This window comes from Carassius gibelio, chromosome A4 (genome assembly GCF_023724105.1).
Source record: "Carassius gibelio isolate Cgi1373 ecotype wild population from Czech Republic chromosome A4, carGib1.2-hapl.c, whole genome shotgun sequence".
Taxonomy (NCBI): Eukaryota; Metazoa; Chordata; class Actinopteri; order Cypriniformes; family Cyprinidae; genus Carassius; species Carassius gibelio.
In genome coordinates, this window is record NC_068374.1 from 33,163,250 (window position 1) to 33,181,060 (window position 17,811).

At 38.6% G+C, this 17,811-nt stretch overlaps 4 protein-coding genes across 8 annotated transcripts in view; 3 read left to right on the plus strand and 1 right to left on the minus strand.

Moving 5' to 3' along the window:
• Positions 1–3,691, plus strand: part of LOC127977833 (uncharacterized) — a 9,954-nt gene extending 6,263 nt beyond the window's left edge. For 2 of the 4 annotated variants that reach the window (XM_052583011.1, XM_052582991.1), the window contains exons 14-20: positions 33–282; positions 384–493; positions 617–866; positions 1,674–1,783; positions 1,942–2,200; positions 2,298–2,453; positions 2,605–3,691. In XM_052583011.1, coding sequence (XP_052438971.1) covers positions 33–282; positions 384–493; positions 617–866; positions 1,674–1,783; positions 1,942–2,200; positions 2,298–2,427 — 1,109 coding nt within the window. In that variant the 3' untranslated portion in view covers positions 2,428–2,453; positions 2,605–3,691. Of the gene's footprint in view, positions 1–32; positions 283–383; positions 494–616; positions 867–1,673; positions 1,784–1,941; positions 2,201–2,297; positions 2,487–2,604 lie in introns of all 4 variants that reach the window. The other 2 variants (XR_008158372.1, XM_052582999.1) reach the window with 2 other exon arrangements.
• A 61-nt stretch (positions 3,692–3,752) lies between these two features.
• On the minus strand, positions 3,753–8,694 carry LOC127977876 (zinc finger protein 135-like). Its single transcript, XM_052583065.1, has 7 exons — positions 8,513–8,694; positions 7,661–7,857; positions 7,470–7,559; positions 7,280–7,375; positions 7,069–7,179; positions 6,812–6,965; positions 3,753–6,271 (listed from the first exon to the last, which is right to left on the minus strand). The coding sequence occupies exons 1-7, from the start codon at positions 8,544–8,546 to the stop codon at positions 4,581–4,583; spliced, it is 2,373 nt and encodes a 790-aa protein (XP_052439025.1). The 5' UTR covers positions 8,547–8,694; the 3' UTR covers positions 3,753–4,580.
• Positions 8,695–9,113: 419 nt separating this feature from the next.
• LOC127977971 (tetraspanin-7-like) lies at positions 9,114–11,991 on the plus strand. Its single transcript, XM_052583168.1, has one exon. The coding sequence runs from the start codon at positions 10,073–10,075 to the stop codon at positions 11,162–11,164; it is 1,092 nt and encodes a 363-aa protein (XP_052439128.1). The 5' UTR covers positions 9,114–10,072; the 3' UTR covers positions 11,165–11,991.
• Positions 11,992–12,559: 568 nt separating this feature from the next.
• Positions 12,560–17,588, plus strand: selenoo2 (selenoprotein O2). Of its 2 annotated transcripts, none has more exons than XM_052583093.1 (10): positions 12,560–13,061; positions 13,956–14,159; positions 14,435–14,612; positions 14,838–14,968; positions 15,100–15,377; positions 15,490–15,608; positions 15,838–15,869; positions 16,496–16,681; positions 16,863–17,019; positions 17,107–17,588. In XM_052583093.1, the coding sequence occupies exons 1-10, from the start codon at positions 12,601–12,603 to the stop codon at positions 17,335–17,337; spliced, it is 1,977 nt and encodes a 658-aa protein (XP_052439053.1). In that variant the 5' UTR covers positions 12,560–12,600; the 3' UTR covers positions 17,338–17,588. The 2 variants fall into 2 exon arrangements, with proteins under 2 accessions (XP_052439053.1, XP_052439062.1); XM_052583102.1 differs by having other exon boundaries at positions 15,544–15,608.
• Positions 17,589–17,811: the final 223 nt, after the last annotated feature.

Genomic DNA, 17,811 nt, shown 5'->3' on the forward strand with positions numbered 1-17,811 from the left:
TCCAGTTAAAATAAAGTCTTTCCCTCTGTCAGGATCCCAGGACATCTGCGGCAGTTTTAACCAGACAGCATCCTGGTCAGACTCTGAAACTGTAGCTCTTATAGACATTTGGGTGGACGATGAGGTGCAGGACGCCCTGAGAGGATCTGACCATAACATCCAGGTGTTTACTGATATAGCAGAGAGAATGAACAATCAGGGATTCCTAAAAACACCAGAGCAGTGCAGATGGAAAATCAAGAACCTGACAAAGAGTTTCCAACAGTCTTACGAAAGGAAAAAGTGAGATTATATTGGCTTGTTGACACTGGCTTTAACTTCTCATCCACTTAATTTTCTTTTTATCTGAGGTTTAATCATCTCTCCATATTGTTCTCATCTAGATGTGGCATAGAGAACGCAGATTGCAAGTACTATGATAAACTGGAGCAGGTTCTGGGTGATGAGGACTTTTCACTGTGTGTCTATGATGATGAAGATGATAAAGATGCAGGTTTGTGATTTTGAAATTCATTCAATCTGTTTTAGGTGAATCTGACAAGTGACATTTCACCCCAAAATAAAAAAAAGTGTAGGACCATCAAGTCTCTTTTAATTGAGTGTGTTTTATTACTAGAATACCAGCAGGCAGCCATGGTAGCTGTATCTGAATCCGGCAGGAAGATGACCTGGTCGGACCGGGAGACACAGGCCTTGCTGGACATTTGGGGTGATGACCGTGTGCAGCACAGCCTCATGTCCTGCCCGAAAAACAGGCACATATACAGATATATTTCAAAGAGAATGATGGCACTGGGTTACAACCGAACAGGCGTGCAGTGCCACTCGCGTGTGAAAAGACTCAAGTCCCAGTTTTACTATGATGGGTGAGTGAGAACCAGACTCTGCTGGCTTTTAATACTGCCGTTAAAGTTTGTTAATGTATTGATGACCAGTTGTTAAAGATTATGTTTAGAATACAATAATTATATGCTGCTTTACTGCACATCATACACTACAGGTCAAAAGTTTGGAATAATAAAGATTTATTTTGCATTTTTTTTAAATGAAAATAACAGAAAAACAGTAATATTGTGGAACATTGTTACAATTTCAAATAACTGGTTTTCATTGTATTATATAAAATAAAAATAAAATAATTATTGTGATAATGAAGCTAAATTTTCTGCATCATTAGTGTTACATAATCCTTCAGAAATCATTCTATCCTGCTCAAGAAACAATTATTTTTATTATAATACTTTTTTGTGTGTGAAATCATTACATTTTTCTGAATTCTTTTATGAACATGCTAAAAAAAAAACAGCATTTATTTGAAACGGCAATCTTTATTGTCACCTTTGACCAGTTAAATTTGTCCTTGCTGAATAGAAGTGTTAATTTCTTACTTTAAAAAAAAAAAATCTTACCCCAAACCTTTGACTGGTAGTGTACGCAGTTTCCACATTTTAAAATAAATTAAAAAGAAAAAAATAGTTATTTTAAATTGTAATGTCACAATATTATTGTATTTTTAATCAAATAAATGCAGCCTCAGAGCATAAGGATTATCTTTCAAAAACATAAAAAAATGGTGTATATGCTTAATATGTAATGCAGTATAACAAGCTATTGCTATTCTGAGAATAAATGTAATATTTTTAATTGTTTCCATCTTTTAATGTGTTTTTCAGCAAAGAGGAGTGTAAATTCTATGATCAGCTGGAACAGATTATTTTAAAGGACAGAACATCTGAAGGCCAGGACATCAGTGAGCTGGAATCCATAACCGATTCTGATTCAGGTTATTAAAATTAGCCTTTTTTTTTTTTATCCAACAGAGATAAATATTGTTTCTTTAAAACTGAAATGAGTTAATCATGATATAAAAATGCTTGAAAATAATTTATAACGTTTTTCAGGTTATGCATTTGTATTTGTGAAATGTGTTTGCATACCCAGACTCTCTAGCACTCTCCAAACCTCTCACTGCGGACGGGACGAAGCTGGCATGGGGTGACAGTGAGACACACACACTTATATCCATCTGGGGGAGTGACGCCATCCAGGAGAGACTGAAAGGCTGCATCAAACGCAAACCTGTATTTCAGCAGATTGCACTGGCCATGGCCGAGAAGGGCTACAGCAGAACAGACGAACAGTGTCGCTCCAGGATCAAAAGACTGAAGGCCAGTTACCGCCAGTGCCTTGACAATTACAGGTACATATAACTTTGACCTCAAAAGCAGAGTATTTAAATATGCAAATTTAATATGACAATTACATTTTTTTTTTTTTTTGGTCATCGCAACCCATAGAAATGAAGGAGAGCAGGTGGAGTGGAAGTTCTTCAAACAGCTAAATAAAATATTTGAGAAGTACCCTCTAGATGATGCCGAAAGCACCATGGCTCAGGAGCCAGAGGCAGTTGGGAGAAAAAAACACTAGCAGGTCTGCAAATGCACAGAGCTCAAGTGAATCTAAACTGTGAACAAGTCAATTTAAAAGTAAATGTACCTACGTCACCTTTAATGTCAATCCAAATGTACTAGGGCATATATGGTTGAAGAAATAAAAACACTTGTTGTTGGTAATCAGCCACATTTTGCTACTGCACTTTTCCAGTCTGACTACGCTACACTAGTCTGGAGGAGGAGAGACCCATATTCTCCTGGATATCTGGACTGAGGATTATAAACCACATCTGACGGAGGTACTTTCTATCATGTGGACTGTGGAGGATGGCAGAAGGACTCACACAAACCTTTAATCAGCTGGATTCCAAGCATGGGACATAACACTTTCACTATCAAGCAACAGAAATACAGAACCTTATTTGTGCATCAAAATACAGCACCCTGGCACTGTATTATGTGCATTCCTGTACATTTGAAAGAATTTGCATAATGGTGCTGTTGCCATGTGGTCTCACATTTTCACAGGGTCAAGTTTAACACTGAACTGAATTTGTCTCAGCTGATGGCGATTTGCATAGTAAGTTAAGAACGTGCATTAGTCTAATGAGATCTAATGAGTAATATGATCCTTACAACCACGGAACTGATACAAATAACAGGAAATTAGAAGAAAGAAGTATGAAGTTAAAGTCTTTAATTGAAATGAATATTTCTTTTAGAGCATAATGGAATAACTGGGAGGAATTTAGTAAATCTTTTTCTTCCTGGTGCAAAATGATTTCTCTGATGAGTGCATATAGTCTTAAAAAAAACTACCGATGTTGGATTTATATTGTATATTTGTATTATAAAAGGAAACAAATTAGTGCTACATGGGTAAAAACACTGAAAAAAACTTCCATTTTGTACATTAGCTTTTCAAGTATATCAAAATGTAATATATACACATTCTACAAATGTAAGTTACTGTTACACAGGATGATGCCAAAGCTCACTGCTCCAATCTCAATCTCTTTTTAAGAGTATCCCATGTGTGGTATTGGTATGTGCCAAATTAAAGATGAATTTCACATCCAGTCAGAATCGGTACAGGAAATGTGTCTTCAAAAACACACTGCATTATTCAGTGATGGTGGAAAAGTGGAGAATATGTTTTGTTACAGTGAGTTTATCCAATATGCTTCTAAATTTTAGAGGTGGACAACCATAAAAACTATAGTATTTTCAGAGATTTTAATCTCATTGTTTTTGTTCTTCGGTATTTTACTGTGCAATAAACATATTATTTATTGGTTTGTTTGTTGAGGTGTCTTGTCCAGCATGATTGAGATATCACAGTGACTAGGACAACAAGCCTTCTGGATTGAAGAACTTTATTGTTGTAAACCTTAAGGAATAGTTTACCCAAAACTGAAAATTTACTCGCCCTTGACCCATCCAAAATGTAGATTTTGGAGAAATTTAGAATAGAGTCTGCATTCCATCACTTGTTCACTCACCAATGGATGCTCTGCAGTGAATGGGTGCCGTCAGAATGAGTTCAAACAGCTGATAAAAACATTGCAGTAATTCACACCACTCCAGTCCATCAATGTCTTGAGAAGTGAAAATGTGTGTTTGTAAGACCCCAATCCATCAAGACATTTTAACTTCAAACTGTTGCTTCAGGCTAAAATAGAAATCCTTTATACAAAATATAACTCTTGACTGAAAAAGTAATATCATCTGAATCAGGAATGTCTCGATGCCATCATCAAGTTGATGGATGCGTTTCCAATGAACAAACAGATTTTCCATCAGACACTTAGTGATAGACTGAACCCTGGATCCCTTGTGGATTATTGTGATGTTTCTTTCAGCTATTTGGTCTCTCATTCTGATGGCATACTGGAGAGGAACCATTGGTGAGCAATTTTCTCTAAATCCAAATTTCTCCAAAACTCATCTACATCTCAGATGGCCTGAGGGTAAATTTTCAACAAACTTTCAATTTCCAGTGAAATATTCCTTTAAATGCCACAAACTATGTAAAGCAAGAGTTTATAAAGTATTTCCATGTGCAATTTCATTTATGGGTTGCATAAAGCATGGTGTAGACAACAAAATTGTATTACCTTTTAAAGTAATGACTGGTTAATCATGTGTCAGCTGATCATTGTTAAATTACAAGAGCCCTACATTCAATTAAGGGCTTTTGGGGTCTGGTTTCACGCGGCTACGTGTTTGGTCACAGCTCCTTCTACGATTTCCTCGTTCGCTCAAGTGAGTTCTCTCATGCTTCTTAAGGGGCCCAGGGAACTTGAAGCTCCTCCCGCAATGAGAGCACTGCCACGGCCGCTCGCCCGTGTGGCTGAGCATGTGGTTCTTCAGGTGAGACGAGTGCTTGTATGTCTTCCCACATCTTTCACAGGTGAACGGCCTCTCGCCCGTGTGCACGCGCTCATGTCTCTTCATGTTCCCGATCTGAGAGAAGGCTTTTCCGCAGATCTTACAGCGGAATGGACGTTCTCCGGTGTGTATGCGCAAGTGGCACCTCAGCATCTCGGGTCCCGCAAACGTCTTGTTACAAAGGGTGCACGGGATCTTGATCCGCGGTCTCTCGTGGTTGCGCTGGTGCTTTTTCAAGTCAAACATGTAGACGAAGGACTTGCCGCAGATGGAGCACAGATACTGCCGCTCGCCTGCATGATAACCTTTGTGTCTTCGAAGGAGGCTGGCGTAGATGAAGCTCTTCCCGCATTGGTTACACTGGTACGAGCGCTCCATGGAGTGGTAGCGAACGTGAATGGACAGCTTAAATGCAGTCGGGAAGCTTTTGTCACAGTGAGGACACTGGTGTAGGTTCTCTGAGGTGTGGCATTCGCGGTGAATCTTCAAGTATGAGCCTTGGGAGAAGCTTTTGCCACAGATGGTACACTTGTATGGTTTCTCGCCAGTGTGCACACGGATGTGTTTGATGAGGTCTGCTTTCTTTCGAAAGGTCTTGATGCACTGCATGCATTTGAACGGTCTGGTGAGGGAGTGCGTTTTGATGTGATTGGTCAAGAAGCTGAGGCACCTGAAGCTTTTGCCGCAGTCTGAACACTGGAACGGCCGCTCGCCTGTGTGAGTACGCATGTGATTCCTCAGCAGGCATTCAAAGCGAAACTGTTTGTGACAGTCAGGACAGCTGTGTCTTTTCTCCTCCTGTGTTGTCTGGGACTCAGAAGGAATGGCCGCTGTCTTTTTGGAAACTGTGGCTCGAGGTGGACTGCTCTTTCTATGGATTATGGACTTCACAGACGGTGGTCTTTCTATTGCAGGGACGTAGATGGTCTCCTCCCTCACAATCTCAACAGGAGTTGGAGGCAAAACTGGTAGAGAGATGCCCTTTCCAGTTAATTCTGAGATCCACTGCTCTAAACTGACTTGCCTCACACCAGACGTTTCCACTATCTCTGATTGCTCTAGGAACTGCAGTTGAGTCGCCTCCTCTCCCTCGTTCTCAAACTCTGACACCACCACGGTGGAGCCGTCCGTGGTCAGGTAGATCTGCTGGACTTCACAGACGCCCGAGTCTTTCTCTTCACAAAGTACCTCTTCTTCTTGTAAGCCTTCCTCTGCTTCTTCAGTGGCAGCTATTGCTGTGAACTCCTCACTGTCCACTAAAGGCTCAGCCTCTTCTGTGTAACTCTGAGACGGGCTCATTATGGCGATGGCCGCTTGATCAGATTCTGATTGGTTCTCTGTGCCTTCTGATTCGATGATAATCGTCTCTTGTGCGATGGAGGTAGGGGGCAAAGTTTCCTCATGTTCATAGGTAATGGCAGGCAAGACAGTTTCTTGTGCAAGTGGATGAGGCAAACAAACTACTTCAGCTGAAGGAGGAATGGACACTGTACAGACCAAAAGAGATGGAAAAAAAAAACCTTAGAAAATATTTATGCATAATATGAATATTATAGTTGACTAAAACAATACCATAAAATATTAAAATAATATAAACTTTAACTGATATAAAGAACAAAAATGTATTTTATTACAGCTGGCTACATTTCTCGTTAGAGGTTACTTAAACTTTAGAATTAAAATAAAAACAACTATAAACACAACAGTATTTCAATTGTACTAGATCACATTTCACCACAAAATATAAAAATGATCCTTATTGTCAAAATATAATATCACAAACCTAATAAATAATCAGTTTTAATTATTTGAATTACTTGATGTATTAAAAACAAATGAATCAAATTAAGCGTACATTCAGGATTTTAAATAATTACCTTATATTTCTTTACATTTTGGGAGCAAAATATGACCCAGACATGTTTTGAAAGTTTCATATTAATTAAATATAAATTAAATGTCTCACTGTGTTTTAGTTATCCAACCCATGTTAACAAATATGGTACAGAAGCAACAGTAAAGCTCACTTTCACTGATAACTCTCTGAGATTGCTCATTGTTTCTTGCGTGCAGTCTTTTGGTTTTGAAGTGCTGGAGAACATCCTTGATCTCAGCTGGATCTGAGAGTGGCTGCACAATCTCCTCCATCATCGAGAGGCCACCACAAAGTCGCGAGGCTGTCTGAGAAAGTCAGCATAAGATTTCAGATCAGATTCCCCTTAGATAGAACATTTTCTTCATTTTTTTTTTCAATGCATTTTGCAGTCTTTCATCGAGGACACACCTCTTTGAGGTTGGGCACCGGCAGCAGGTCTTCCACTCGAGACAGGAACTCCCATGCAAGGCTCTGTAATACTGCATCATATCCTGATCCATATTCTACAGGGAAGACATTCTGAATACAAAGAAACAGTGGAGAGATATGGAAAAACTTTTAACAATTTTCATTCATGCTATAGATTCTACGAGTCAAGAAAGAGGTGACCAAATCTAACCTGTATGAAATTCTCTTTCTTTTCAGCATCCTCCAAAATGCTGTGCACCAATCTGATAAATTTGTTATTGATGATCTCACTTTCCACATCTTTACACTGCAACAAATTGAAAGCAAAAAAAAAAGACACTGATACCTTGCTAAAACTGAATTTCTATATATAGTGCAATTACAAAATCAACATTTATTACTTTATGTGTGAGATTTCGAAGAGAATCCAGATGTGCTTGAATGATCCACAGATCTGGCATTTTATCCTTCAGACAAAGCTCTAATATCACCTAAAAGAAAAAAGAAATCGCAAGGTCACTTATCTCAGACTGTGCAGTATAAAAAAAAAGAAAAAAATGAGAGCACATTAAATATTTTGCTTAATCATGACCTTTTTCCGCAGGTGAAAGATCAGTTTATTAACCAGACTTCGACTCATGATGTCTGGCACGGTCTCGGTCACCAGCACCACAAATTGCTCCAGCTTCCCGTACTGCGTCACATTACGACGCTGAACCACCTGCCACAGAAACGCTGACATCAGCCGAAGAGGAGGCACAACCAGACGCAGTGCAGAGAGAGGGAGAGCTTGGGGGGAAAAAAGTGCAGATAAATATCAAGAGTATAATATAAAAAGATCTTAATTCTGATAAAAAAAATTATTAGGATGCATTAAACTGAATTAAATGAATGCATACACATCAATTTATATGTAACAATTTTTTTTAGACCGTAATATTTTATTCCACGCCACATGAAGAAATAAGGCTTATAGCTGTGTTAAAGCTAAACAAGTTCATCTGTAACCGATGGAGTGCAAAAATAAAAGGCTCAAAAATAATAAATTTGATATATTGTGCATTACCCTTTACATGCATGCTCCTAATTATTAAAAGAAAGCAAATTAAATGATGTTCTAATGAGTACTTTTAAATAATAACATGAATGTAGTTCTGGATTATAAATGTATTCAAACTGTCATTATTCATCATGGACATTTTTAGAAATGTTTTTCAACAATACAGTTCCAATAATAGCAAAGTAAATAACAAAATATTATTTTTTTTTCTGTGTACTTCATAAAAAAAATTAAATAAATAAACGTGTTATGGGTGGTGTGTGTGTGTGTGTGTGCGAGAGAGAGAGAGAGAGAGAGAGAGAGAGAGAGAGAGAAACTTTAATAGGATTGGTTGTGCTAGCTTCACTCTCTTAGCATTTAGCTCCCAAGCTAAATAAAACTCACCCGCCTCGCGACTCTCTACGTTAAGGAGTTCCATAATTTAAGTTTACAATAAATCGATATTTGTCTTTTAATCAAATTCCGAACGCATCGTGTCACAGAATTAAACTATAATAGCGGTTAAACGCACTGGCGAAAGACTGTCGAGAAGTCGACCGAAGCAACGAACAACAACGCTCAGCCGGGATACCGGAAATAGCCGGAAGTAGGTCTTTATTACGCGCTTTTTTAAACACGTTTGAATGTGCACGACACCGCTTCAGGTCTGGCGGGAAACAGATTCGCCGTCACGCGTTGTAAAGCAAAACGTGTCCGTTTATATATTTGGAACAGATAAGTGAAATCCATCTTGTGCATAAGATAAATAGAAATGCAATTGAGTATTATGGAAGATTTATTACATTCATAATGTGGGAAAAATCGTGGAATTTGTGTTGTAAGTTGCCAAGAAAGAAAGTATGTCTTGGTGTTTTGTCAATTTACCTGAGTATTGATACCTGTTAACTTTTTAATTTGCTGTTTAGTTTGGATGAACTGGAGCACAACGCAAGTGAAGGTTTGTCAAACATCATTCTTCCTTTTTATTTTTGAGCTTATAAATTATGCCTGCATATTTTGAATACTTATTACCAATAATTTTCGAATTAAATTAAAATTAATTAATTGTTATTATTCAACAAAAAAAAAAATAATAATAATAATAATTATTGGACTTGATAGTGAAGGAAAAGCAGCCAACAAGTCAACATACATCTAAACTCTGTACCACTTTACCATATTGCTCAATTAGTTAATGTATTCACTAACATAAACAAACCATGAACAATACATTTATTAGAGTATTTATTAATCTTTGTTAAAATCCTGTAGAAGTATTGCTCATGCTTAGTTGATGTTAACTAAACCAGTTAACAAGTGTTAACTAATTAACCTTGTTGTAAAGTGCTACTGTAAACTCTTTTACTGCTGTTTTATGTTTTAACACCAGTGAATATGCCGATGAAGTCAAAGAAAATTGAATATTCACGTCATTCAATTTTGTTTAAAGAGCTATAAAGTGTGTCCTTGAATATGCACCAAATCCCATAAAATGAAAGATTACTTCTGAAAACCTATAAGATTTAATCTAAAAACTAATCAATAGCAAAATTGTAAAGACATTAGATTATTAAAGGTTGATAAAGGACACATATCGATCAGAACAGACATTTATGACCCTGAACGAATGGCTCCTGCACCAGTAGAAGGAGATCAGGGCGGTGTGGGTTAACAGCATCATAGCCATATAACCACCAACCCCCCTTCATATCACCAAAGACGCAGTGTACTCAGATGGCCATTGCAGCAGCATCAAGAGCGTCTAAGAAATGTCACAAATAAACATCGGATAGAAGGTGGAGAATCTGCAGGCGAAGATAAGTATGCCGAGCATTCATCCAAAGAGGATTTATGGTGAAACGAGGGTGTGAATAGGTGCTATTGGGTTGATGACCGGCCGTAAAACACAGACGGGAGAGATGAGGAAGGACGAAACAAAGGAAGGAGTAAAAGAGAGAGAGTGAAATGGTGGTAGATAAAGCACAAGACGTGGCCATGAGCTCTGCGCCGCCTTACGACTCGCTACCAGCTCGGCCGAGCCCTTGCCGTGCAAAAGAGTGGGAAAGAGAGCTGCACGGTGCTCAAAGACTGTCTTCCCCACTTCGTCCTGCTTTACCCTCCACTTCCCGACGGCCTTCTGTGCTTCCTGGATATCTGCTCTCACCCTCCCGAGAGTACACTGACCAACAACGTCTTTCGTTATCGCTGTGCTCGGAGGCCTCGCTGGCGCCCCCTGTGCCTGCTGTGGGTGCCGCCCCACCATGCTGCCGGGCGGTGGGAGTCATGCCCTTGCTGCGCCTTGCACTCCTGATTTTCAGCTTCCTTTTTTGGGCTGCAGGTCTTGCAATCTTCACCCTAGGTATCTGGGCGCAAGTTTCGCTGTCCGACTACATGCTCCTCTCTGCAAACCGCTACCCAAATGCGCCCATCATTTTGTTAGGCACAGGTGCTGCTGTGACCGCTTGGGGCTTTTTGGGATGTTTGGGAGTGGCTGCCAACCTTCCTTACCTTCTGCGGGCATATGGCTTCTTCCAGTTGGCCACACTCATGGGTGGACTAGCGTTGGGTCTCTCAGGGCTCTTTTACAGGGAGAATATTGCTGAAGGTTTCCGTAGCGGGCTTAAGAAAGCTGTTTTGGACTATGGAGAAGATGAGGGCCACGCAGATGCGCTGGACAGCCTGCAGAGGGCGCTTGAGTGCTGTGGAGCCGAGGGATGGCGCGATTGGCTCATGTCCGATTGGGCTATTCAAGATTCTGTTTACTCAACAGGAAGTTCGGGGAATGATTCCTCCACTTTGTCATTACCAGACAGTTGTTGTATTAAACGTAAAGGCTGTCGCAATAGACCCTTGCCAGAGAGTGGATTCCGGAACATCAAGCTCGCAGGGATTCACACTCACGGTTGTTTCCTCAAAGTCTTCAGCTTGGTAAATGACAACGTCTTTCATATTGCAGCAACAGTCCTGGGTCTTGCTTTCACACAGGTGGCAGGCATAGCCCTCACATGTCTGCTTGCCAATCGTCTTTCACCCAGACTGCGAAGACGAGCCCGTTGAAATAAAAAAAAGCATCATGAATTTGATTTCTCTAGACTTTCATATACTTACTGCAGTTTCTTGAGTTCAGATCAATTTAGAAACCAGTTAACATTTTTTGAACAAATGCAACAAATAAACACTGCAAGTGTGTTGTAAACGTTATTGAATGTCTAGTAAAATATGTGCATTTTCTTATATATAATTAACTTTCTGATTGTTGCATGACTCTGAATGACTAATGTTTTTTGTCCAATAGTCCATTTAGCTTCCATTACTGGCTTAAATGTTATGTATAAAAAGTTAGAAATTGTCTATATACCGTATATCGTATTCTGTAAATAGTTTTTCTATTTATGGCCCATTAGATATGTTACACTTATTGTGGAGTGCATGGGGTTTCTAAACAGTATACTGATTTGCTCTTGAATGCTTCACCGTCAGGTAATTGTACATTGATTATATAAATATTGTCAATTAAAAGAAAGAAAAAAAGACAAAAATATGTATTGTTCTTAAAAATAAACATAAAACAATAACTATAGAATGCATGACCAAGTGCACAATGTTGTTGTATTAAGACTTGCTGACAATAATGTGATTACTCATAATTGTGAATTGTCACTTGTAACCCATTTCATTTGATATTCTGAAACGGAATATTAAACAAGCAAAATGCATGACTGAACTTGGTTTTATTTGTTTATTGGGATCTGATTCCCAATCGTGAAACCTGGGAAGTGCATGGAGCCAGATCGAATATGAGTTTGAAGAGAAGTAAAAACATGAATTGAAATGTCATTTTATTTTAATTTGTAATAAAAATAAAAATGTGTTGAGCAACTGCATACCAGCAACTATTAACTTTGTAAACGATCCACTTTTAAACCCACTATGCACAGCTCCATCTGGTTGGGAGTTTGAAGCAAAATGGTGCATTTTATTGTGCTTTTTTAAAATGGATTGATTTATGTTTTGGCTCCCTAAAGGTAGCTGCACCAAACCTCGGTCTGCAATCTCAAACATTCTCATTTATGTCTGTATTTTCCTTTTTTACAACCCCTGCTGCAATTACAAGCGTGTGATTAATCACTGGGATCTGGGACAGTCTGTGACGCCTCTTTAATGGCCTGCCAGGTAGTGGATTGAAATCGATCTCAAATTCAACCTGCAAGCAACTATGATTACATCCTTCAGACTGCTCTTGCTGTAAAATTTATTACTGCAGAAGGTGAATGGTAATAAGAAGAATAATTAAGATAGATAGATAGATAGATAGATAGATAGATAGATAGATAGATAGATAGATAGATAGATAGATAGATAGATAGACAGATAGATTTGTTGTGGTTTTCTGTGCTCAGAGTTGAGTCATTAATCCCTTGAAGGATTATGTTCTTGAGCAGATCTGCAAACCTTACAGTGCAAGTGCAAGACAAACTGTCATTAGTATCAGAATGGACCAAAATGTCATGCCACTGCAAAGGCTAAAGTTCAACAATGTTGCACTGAAAAAACTCCCGTTGGATTCGTCACTAGAACCGGGCTCACGGACCGTGACAGGAGCGTGTTTTTCACGTGTGCAGCATCAGACGCTGCCCAAGCCCACATTCGTCGCGGTATCCGAAGCGGCTCTTGCTTTACTGGGACTGAACACGGACGATGTTTTACGTGACCCGCACGGGGCTGAATATCTAAGCGGCTCTCGGGTGATTCCGGGCTGTGAGCCCGCTGCGCACTGCTACTGCGGACACCAGTTTGGTCATTTCGCCGGGCAGCTGGGTGACGGTGCTGTGTGTTATCTGGGGGAGGTGGAGGTGGAAACCGGTGCTCAGCAAAACTCTAATCCGATCAGCACAAGCCCCTGTGGTCGCTGGGAAATTCAGGTTAAGGGCGCTGGATTGACGCCTTATTCTCGGTACCGTTACTTTGGCCTCACTGCATTGATAGGTTACTCTGTATTTCCCTTTGTCCTTGTTGCAGTGTAATTATACATTTAAGTAGTGAGTTATTTTAATTAGGGTTAGGACTAGAATGAGGGCTTTGTTTATTGTTAGTTGTATGTAATTATGCATAATTTATTGTTATTACATATAGGAAGTATGTAACACCAAGAACAATTTTATATCCACTATTAGGTGTAAAAGGATAGATACAAGCTTTTCGCATTTTGGTCTGTTAAAACTAATAAGAAATTTATTATGCATAAATATATTGCATAAATAATACCATTTTTATTAAGAAGAAAATACGTAATTTAAGCTTTTAAAAAGTTTTAATATTTGTTTATTTTATATTTAAGTAGGTTAATGTAATGCATGTGTTAACGAAAAGCATATGTCCTCTACTGAAGACAAAAATAAAAATGTATTTTTCCAACATCAAACATTGTGCCACACTCCTATTTTACTCTCTAAAAACTTTGTTGTTGTTGTTGTTGTTTTTGATTGAAACAGTGTAATTCTTAAGAACATGACTTATGTGTTGTATGTGGGTTTTACAGTCTTAACAATGGCTAGATTGTGGTCTAACTCAAGTTTATCTCTCTTTCACTTTGAATAATGAGCCTAAACCCACTCTTAACCCATAACAGATGTATTCATCTACATTGAAACCCTGAAAGGGATAGTTCACACAAAAATCAAATTAGGTCATTCAAGTCATTCCAAACCTGAATGATTTTTTTCTGTTGATCACAAAAGAACATATTGTGAAGAATGTAATGGTTACTAGCCATTAACCAACAAAAATGGGTAAAAATGTCTGTGCTTTGTTTTAAAAAAGTAAGCTTTAGTGTCTGTGTATACTGTAGGCAGTCTGATGGGCGTAAAGTGCTCCGCTCCAGCATTCGAGAGTTCCTGTGCAGTGAGGCCATGTTTGCATTGGGAATTCCCACAACACGGGCGGGATCCCTGGTGACCTCTGACCTTTATGTCCAGAGGGATGCGTTCTACAGTGGCAACCCCAGATCAGAGAGGTCCTCAGTGGTTCTCAGAATAGCACCCACCTTTATCAGGTTGAGCACTTCTATTGATATCTATCAAGTTCAAAATCCTGAAGTTTGCTAAATAAAGAAACTATTTATTGAATTGTACAGCCTTACTACTACAAGGCCTTTTTTAGATGTTACTCATGTCCAAGAATTTAAGAGTATACGGTACATAATAAAGTTAATACATTTTTTTATTATGAATTATCTGCTTAAATTGGTCTGAGTTCATTAAATTGTACTGAATTTTAGCACTTTACATTGACTCATAACTCTCTCTGTATATTTCTCACATTTCTCAGATTTGGCTCGTTTGAGATCTTCCACCCTGTGGATGACTTCACAGGAAGACATGGCCCTAGTGTTGGACGTACTGATATTCGTGCACAACTTCTGGATTATGTCATTGAGACATTCTACCCTGAAATACAGCGAAGACATTTAGATCGCCAAGAGAGGAATGCTTCCTTCTTCAGAGAGGTTTTAACAATAAAATACATTTTAAAGACTTCATTACTGTTGCGTTAAAATACCAAAACCATAGAAGAACCATTTTGGTTCCCTAAAGAACCTTTCAGTGAATAGTTCATAATAGAACCTTATTTTATTAGTGTGTAGAACATTTTAACAATCAAAAAAACTATAAAAACTTTATTTAATTTTTTTAAATATTTTATATTATTTTATATTCTATGGAACTGCAAGGTGACCGTGAGGACTGCCAAACTGGTTGCCCTGTGGCAAAGTGTGGGATTTTGCCATGGAGTTCTCAACACAGACAACATGAGCATCTTGGGACTCACTATAGACTACGGCCCATTTGGCTTTATGGACAGGTTTGTTTAGCTCCACAGGAACTGCATTCAATTGCACAAAAATGCATCCGAATTACATCATGAAAGAAATTGTGTTTTTAATAATTGCTTGTATTATTATTTCTAAAAACCTACATTGGTGTCATTTGCAGGTTTGACCCTGAGTTTGTGAGCAATGCCTCTGATAAGAAAGGTCGTTATTCTTATGAAGCTCAGCCATATGTCTGCCGCTGGAACTTGGGATGTTTGGCAGAAGCTCTTGGCGCCGAGCTTCAGTCTGCCAAAGCAGGGGTCATTTTAGATGAGTTCATGACCGTTTATGAGGACTGCTACCTGGACATCATGAGGAGGAAGCTGGGTCTTCTGAGACAACAAGAACCAGAGGATGTGGAGCTGGTGGCCAATTTATTGAAGACTATGCACATCACAGGTATAATGAGAGTGAGGAGATATTTCACTTTCCGTTGAATGAAAGTTGACACAGATTCCTCAAAAACAAATTAATTAGCGAATATTTTCATCTATCGCTGCTCCATTACCAGGTGCAGACTTCACAAACACATTTCGTCTGCTGAGTGCCGTGTCCTGTCCTGCAGGTGAACAGAAAGACTCAGTAGTGGAGCTGATCGTGGAACAGTGTGCCTCGCTGGAAGAACTAAAGGTGGCCAATCACCCTGCAATGTGATCTGCACCCTCTCAGAGTCTAATCTTCACAATAATAAACAATTTAATGTATTTTAAAACCAGTTTATGTATATCGACAAATATGTAGATTTTATTATATTTTAATTTTCAGACTCTGAAGTGCTAGAACCTATTGTTTTGAGCAAAAGTGACCAAAATTTCATTCTCCTGTACTCTGCATTCTTCTCTTCATGTGATGCTGTCAGCACGTTGCAAGAAAGACAAGGCAAGAGAATTGGTATGTTGTCTGAATGAATTTGCATTGGTTTGTCTATAGTGACTTTTAAAACCGAGCTGAAAAGGCATTATGAGCTCTAAACAGGTAAAACTGAGTTTTATGCACAATTACTTGTCACATTTATTTGTATGCCCTGCTAGTATTTCTCATTCATTATGTCCTAAGTTTATTTATTTATTTATTAAAGGCACAATATGTAATATTTATTTATAAAAATATCCCAAAAACACTAGAACAGTGTTATATATTTTGCTGACTTGTGTACCGTACTGACATTATCCCAAATGTTTGAAAGAATGTTTTAATCAAAAGAATTAAGCAATTTTAACTAGTGACACGGACCGTGTCCATAGTGTCATTGTGTCGCCTGCCAAATGATGTCACACATCCTCGATTTCAATTTAATTTAGTAGAAAACATGGAAACACCAAAGATGCTTTAATATGTTTTATTAGACCGGTGACGACCGCACAGAGTAGCATTGTAACAGAACTTTCAAATGTAACTAATATGATAAAACAGCATTTTAGTACATCAAGTTAAGCGAAATTAAAATGAGAAATGTTGCCTTTAAACTAGCTTGAATTATTTTCTTTCATTTGTTGTACTTCTGTGTCTATTCTTAGTGAGTTGGAGATGATTCTCTCTATGGCGGAGACAAATCCAGGTATGTTCAACATGACGGCCAATCAGCCGGAGGTCACCAAACAACTGGAGAAGATTGGCAGAATGAAGGAGCTTCTCGTAATCAATGAGGCGGAGCTAAAAATCCAACAGAGAGATCATTGGCAGAGATGGGTCAAACAATACAGGTATAGATACATATTATCAAGCTCTTTATTTTCATGTATACTAGGTACAAGTTCTTATTTTGTTAATAAATTAATATAAATGAATATACAAGTTTTTAAAGATTTAATGTAAAAAAAAATCTATTTGAATTAACATGAATTAAAAGTCCAAGGCTTTTCATATGTATGGTCACCGCGTTAGGAGACGTCTGGCCCATGAATGTGACGAAGCGAGTGACCCTGAGGCAGTGGAGAAAGAACGGGTCAGATCTATGAACTCCACCAATCCCGCTGTTGTGCTGCGGAACTACATTGCCCAGAATGCAATTGAAGCAGCTGAAAGGGGTGACTTTTCGGAGGTCAGAGGTCATGATTGAAATGCAGTAATTTAAACAATGAAATTTTTGTGGTGTATTCATCAAAAAAAAAAAAAAAAACCTTTTCAGGTTCAACAGCTGCTTAAAGTTTTGGAGAACCCTTATTCGGTCAGTCCGGATCTGGAGCGTCCGGTATGGTCAGCAGGAAATGGGTCAAACCGAGCTGATGGCGACAGCATTAAGGGACAGGAAGTTAAGGAGAACACAAAAAGAAAAGCAGCAGCTGATACTCACCAGATTCCATATAACAGTAAACCTCCTGCATGGGCCAGAACGATCTGTGTCACATGATCATCCTAAAACCTCCCAAACATCACAGCCCAATCCAATACAGAAAGAAAGCGAGAGAAACATTCTCTCTTGTGTTTCTCTGTATTGATCAGGTATGTTAGTGTTGAGGGAGGCTGAGCAACACACAGCACTCCTGCTCAGATAATGCAGAAATGGCCATATAGGTACAATAAAGGAGGCATACTTTTTTTAATAAATGAAAAATATTTGTATTACTATGACATTTAGAAACTGAATAAATTCTGCAATTATCTGATCAATGAAGATTCAGATGTTCAGCTTAGCAGGCCTGTCTGAGTTTGACAAACAAGGAGTATCTTGTGCACACATACAAACATACATACTCTTTAATTATGCTTTTATCACGTTTAATAGATAGTTCACCCCAAATTGTACTAGCTTGCTTGTTTTTCAAAACACAAAGAAGACATTGTTTTGCATACAGTGAAAGTGGTTGCCTTTCTTCCAAAAAGCACTATAAAA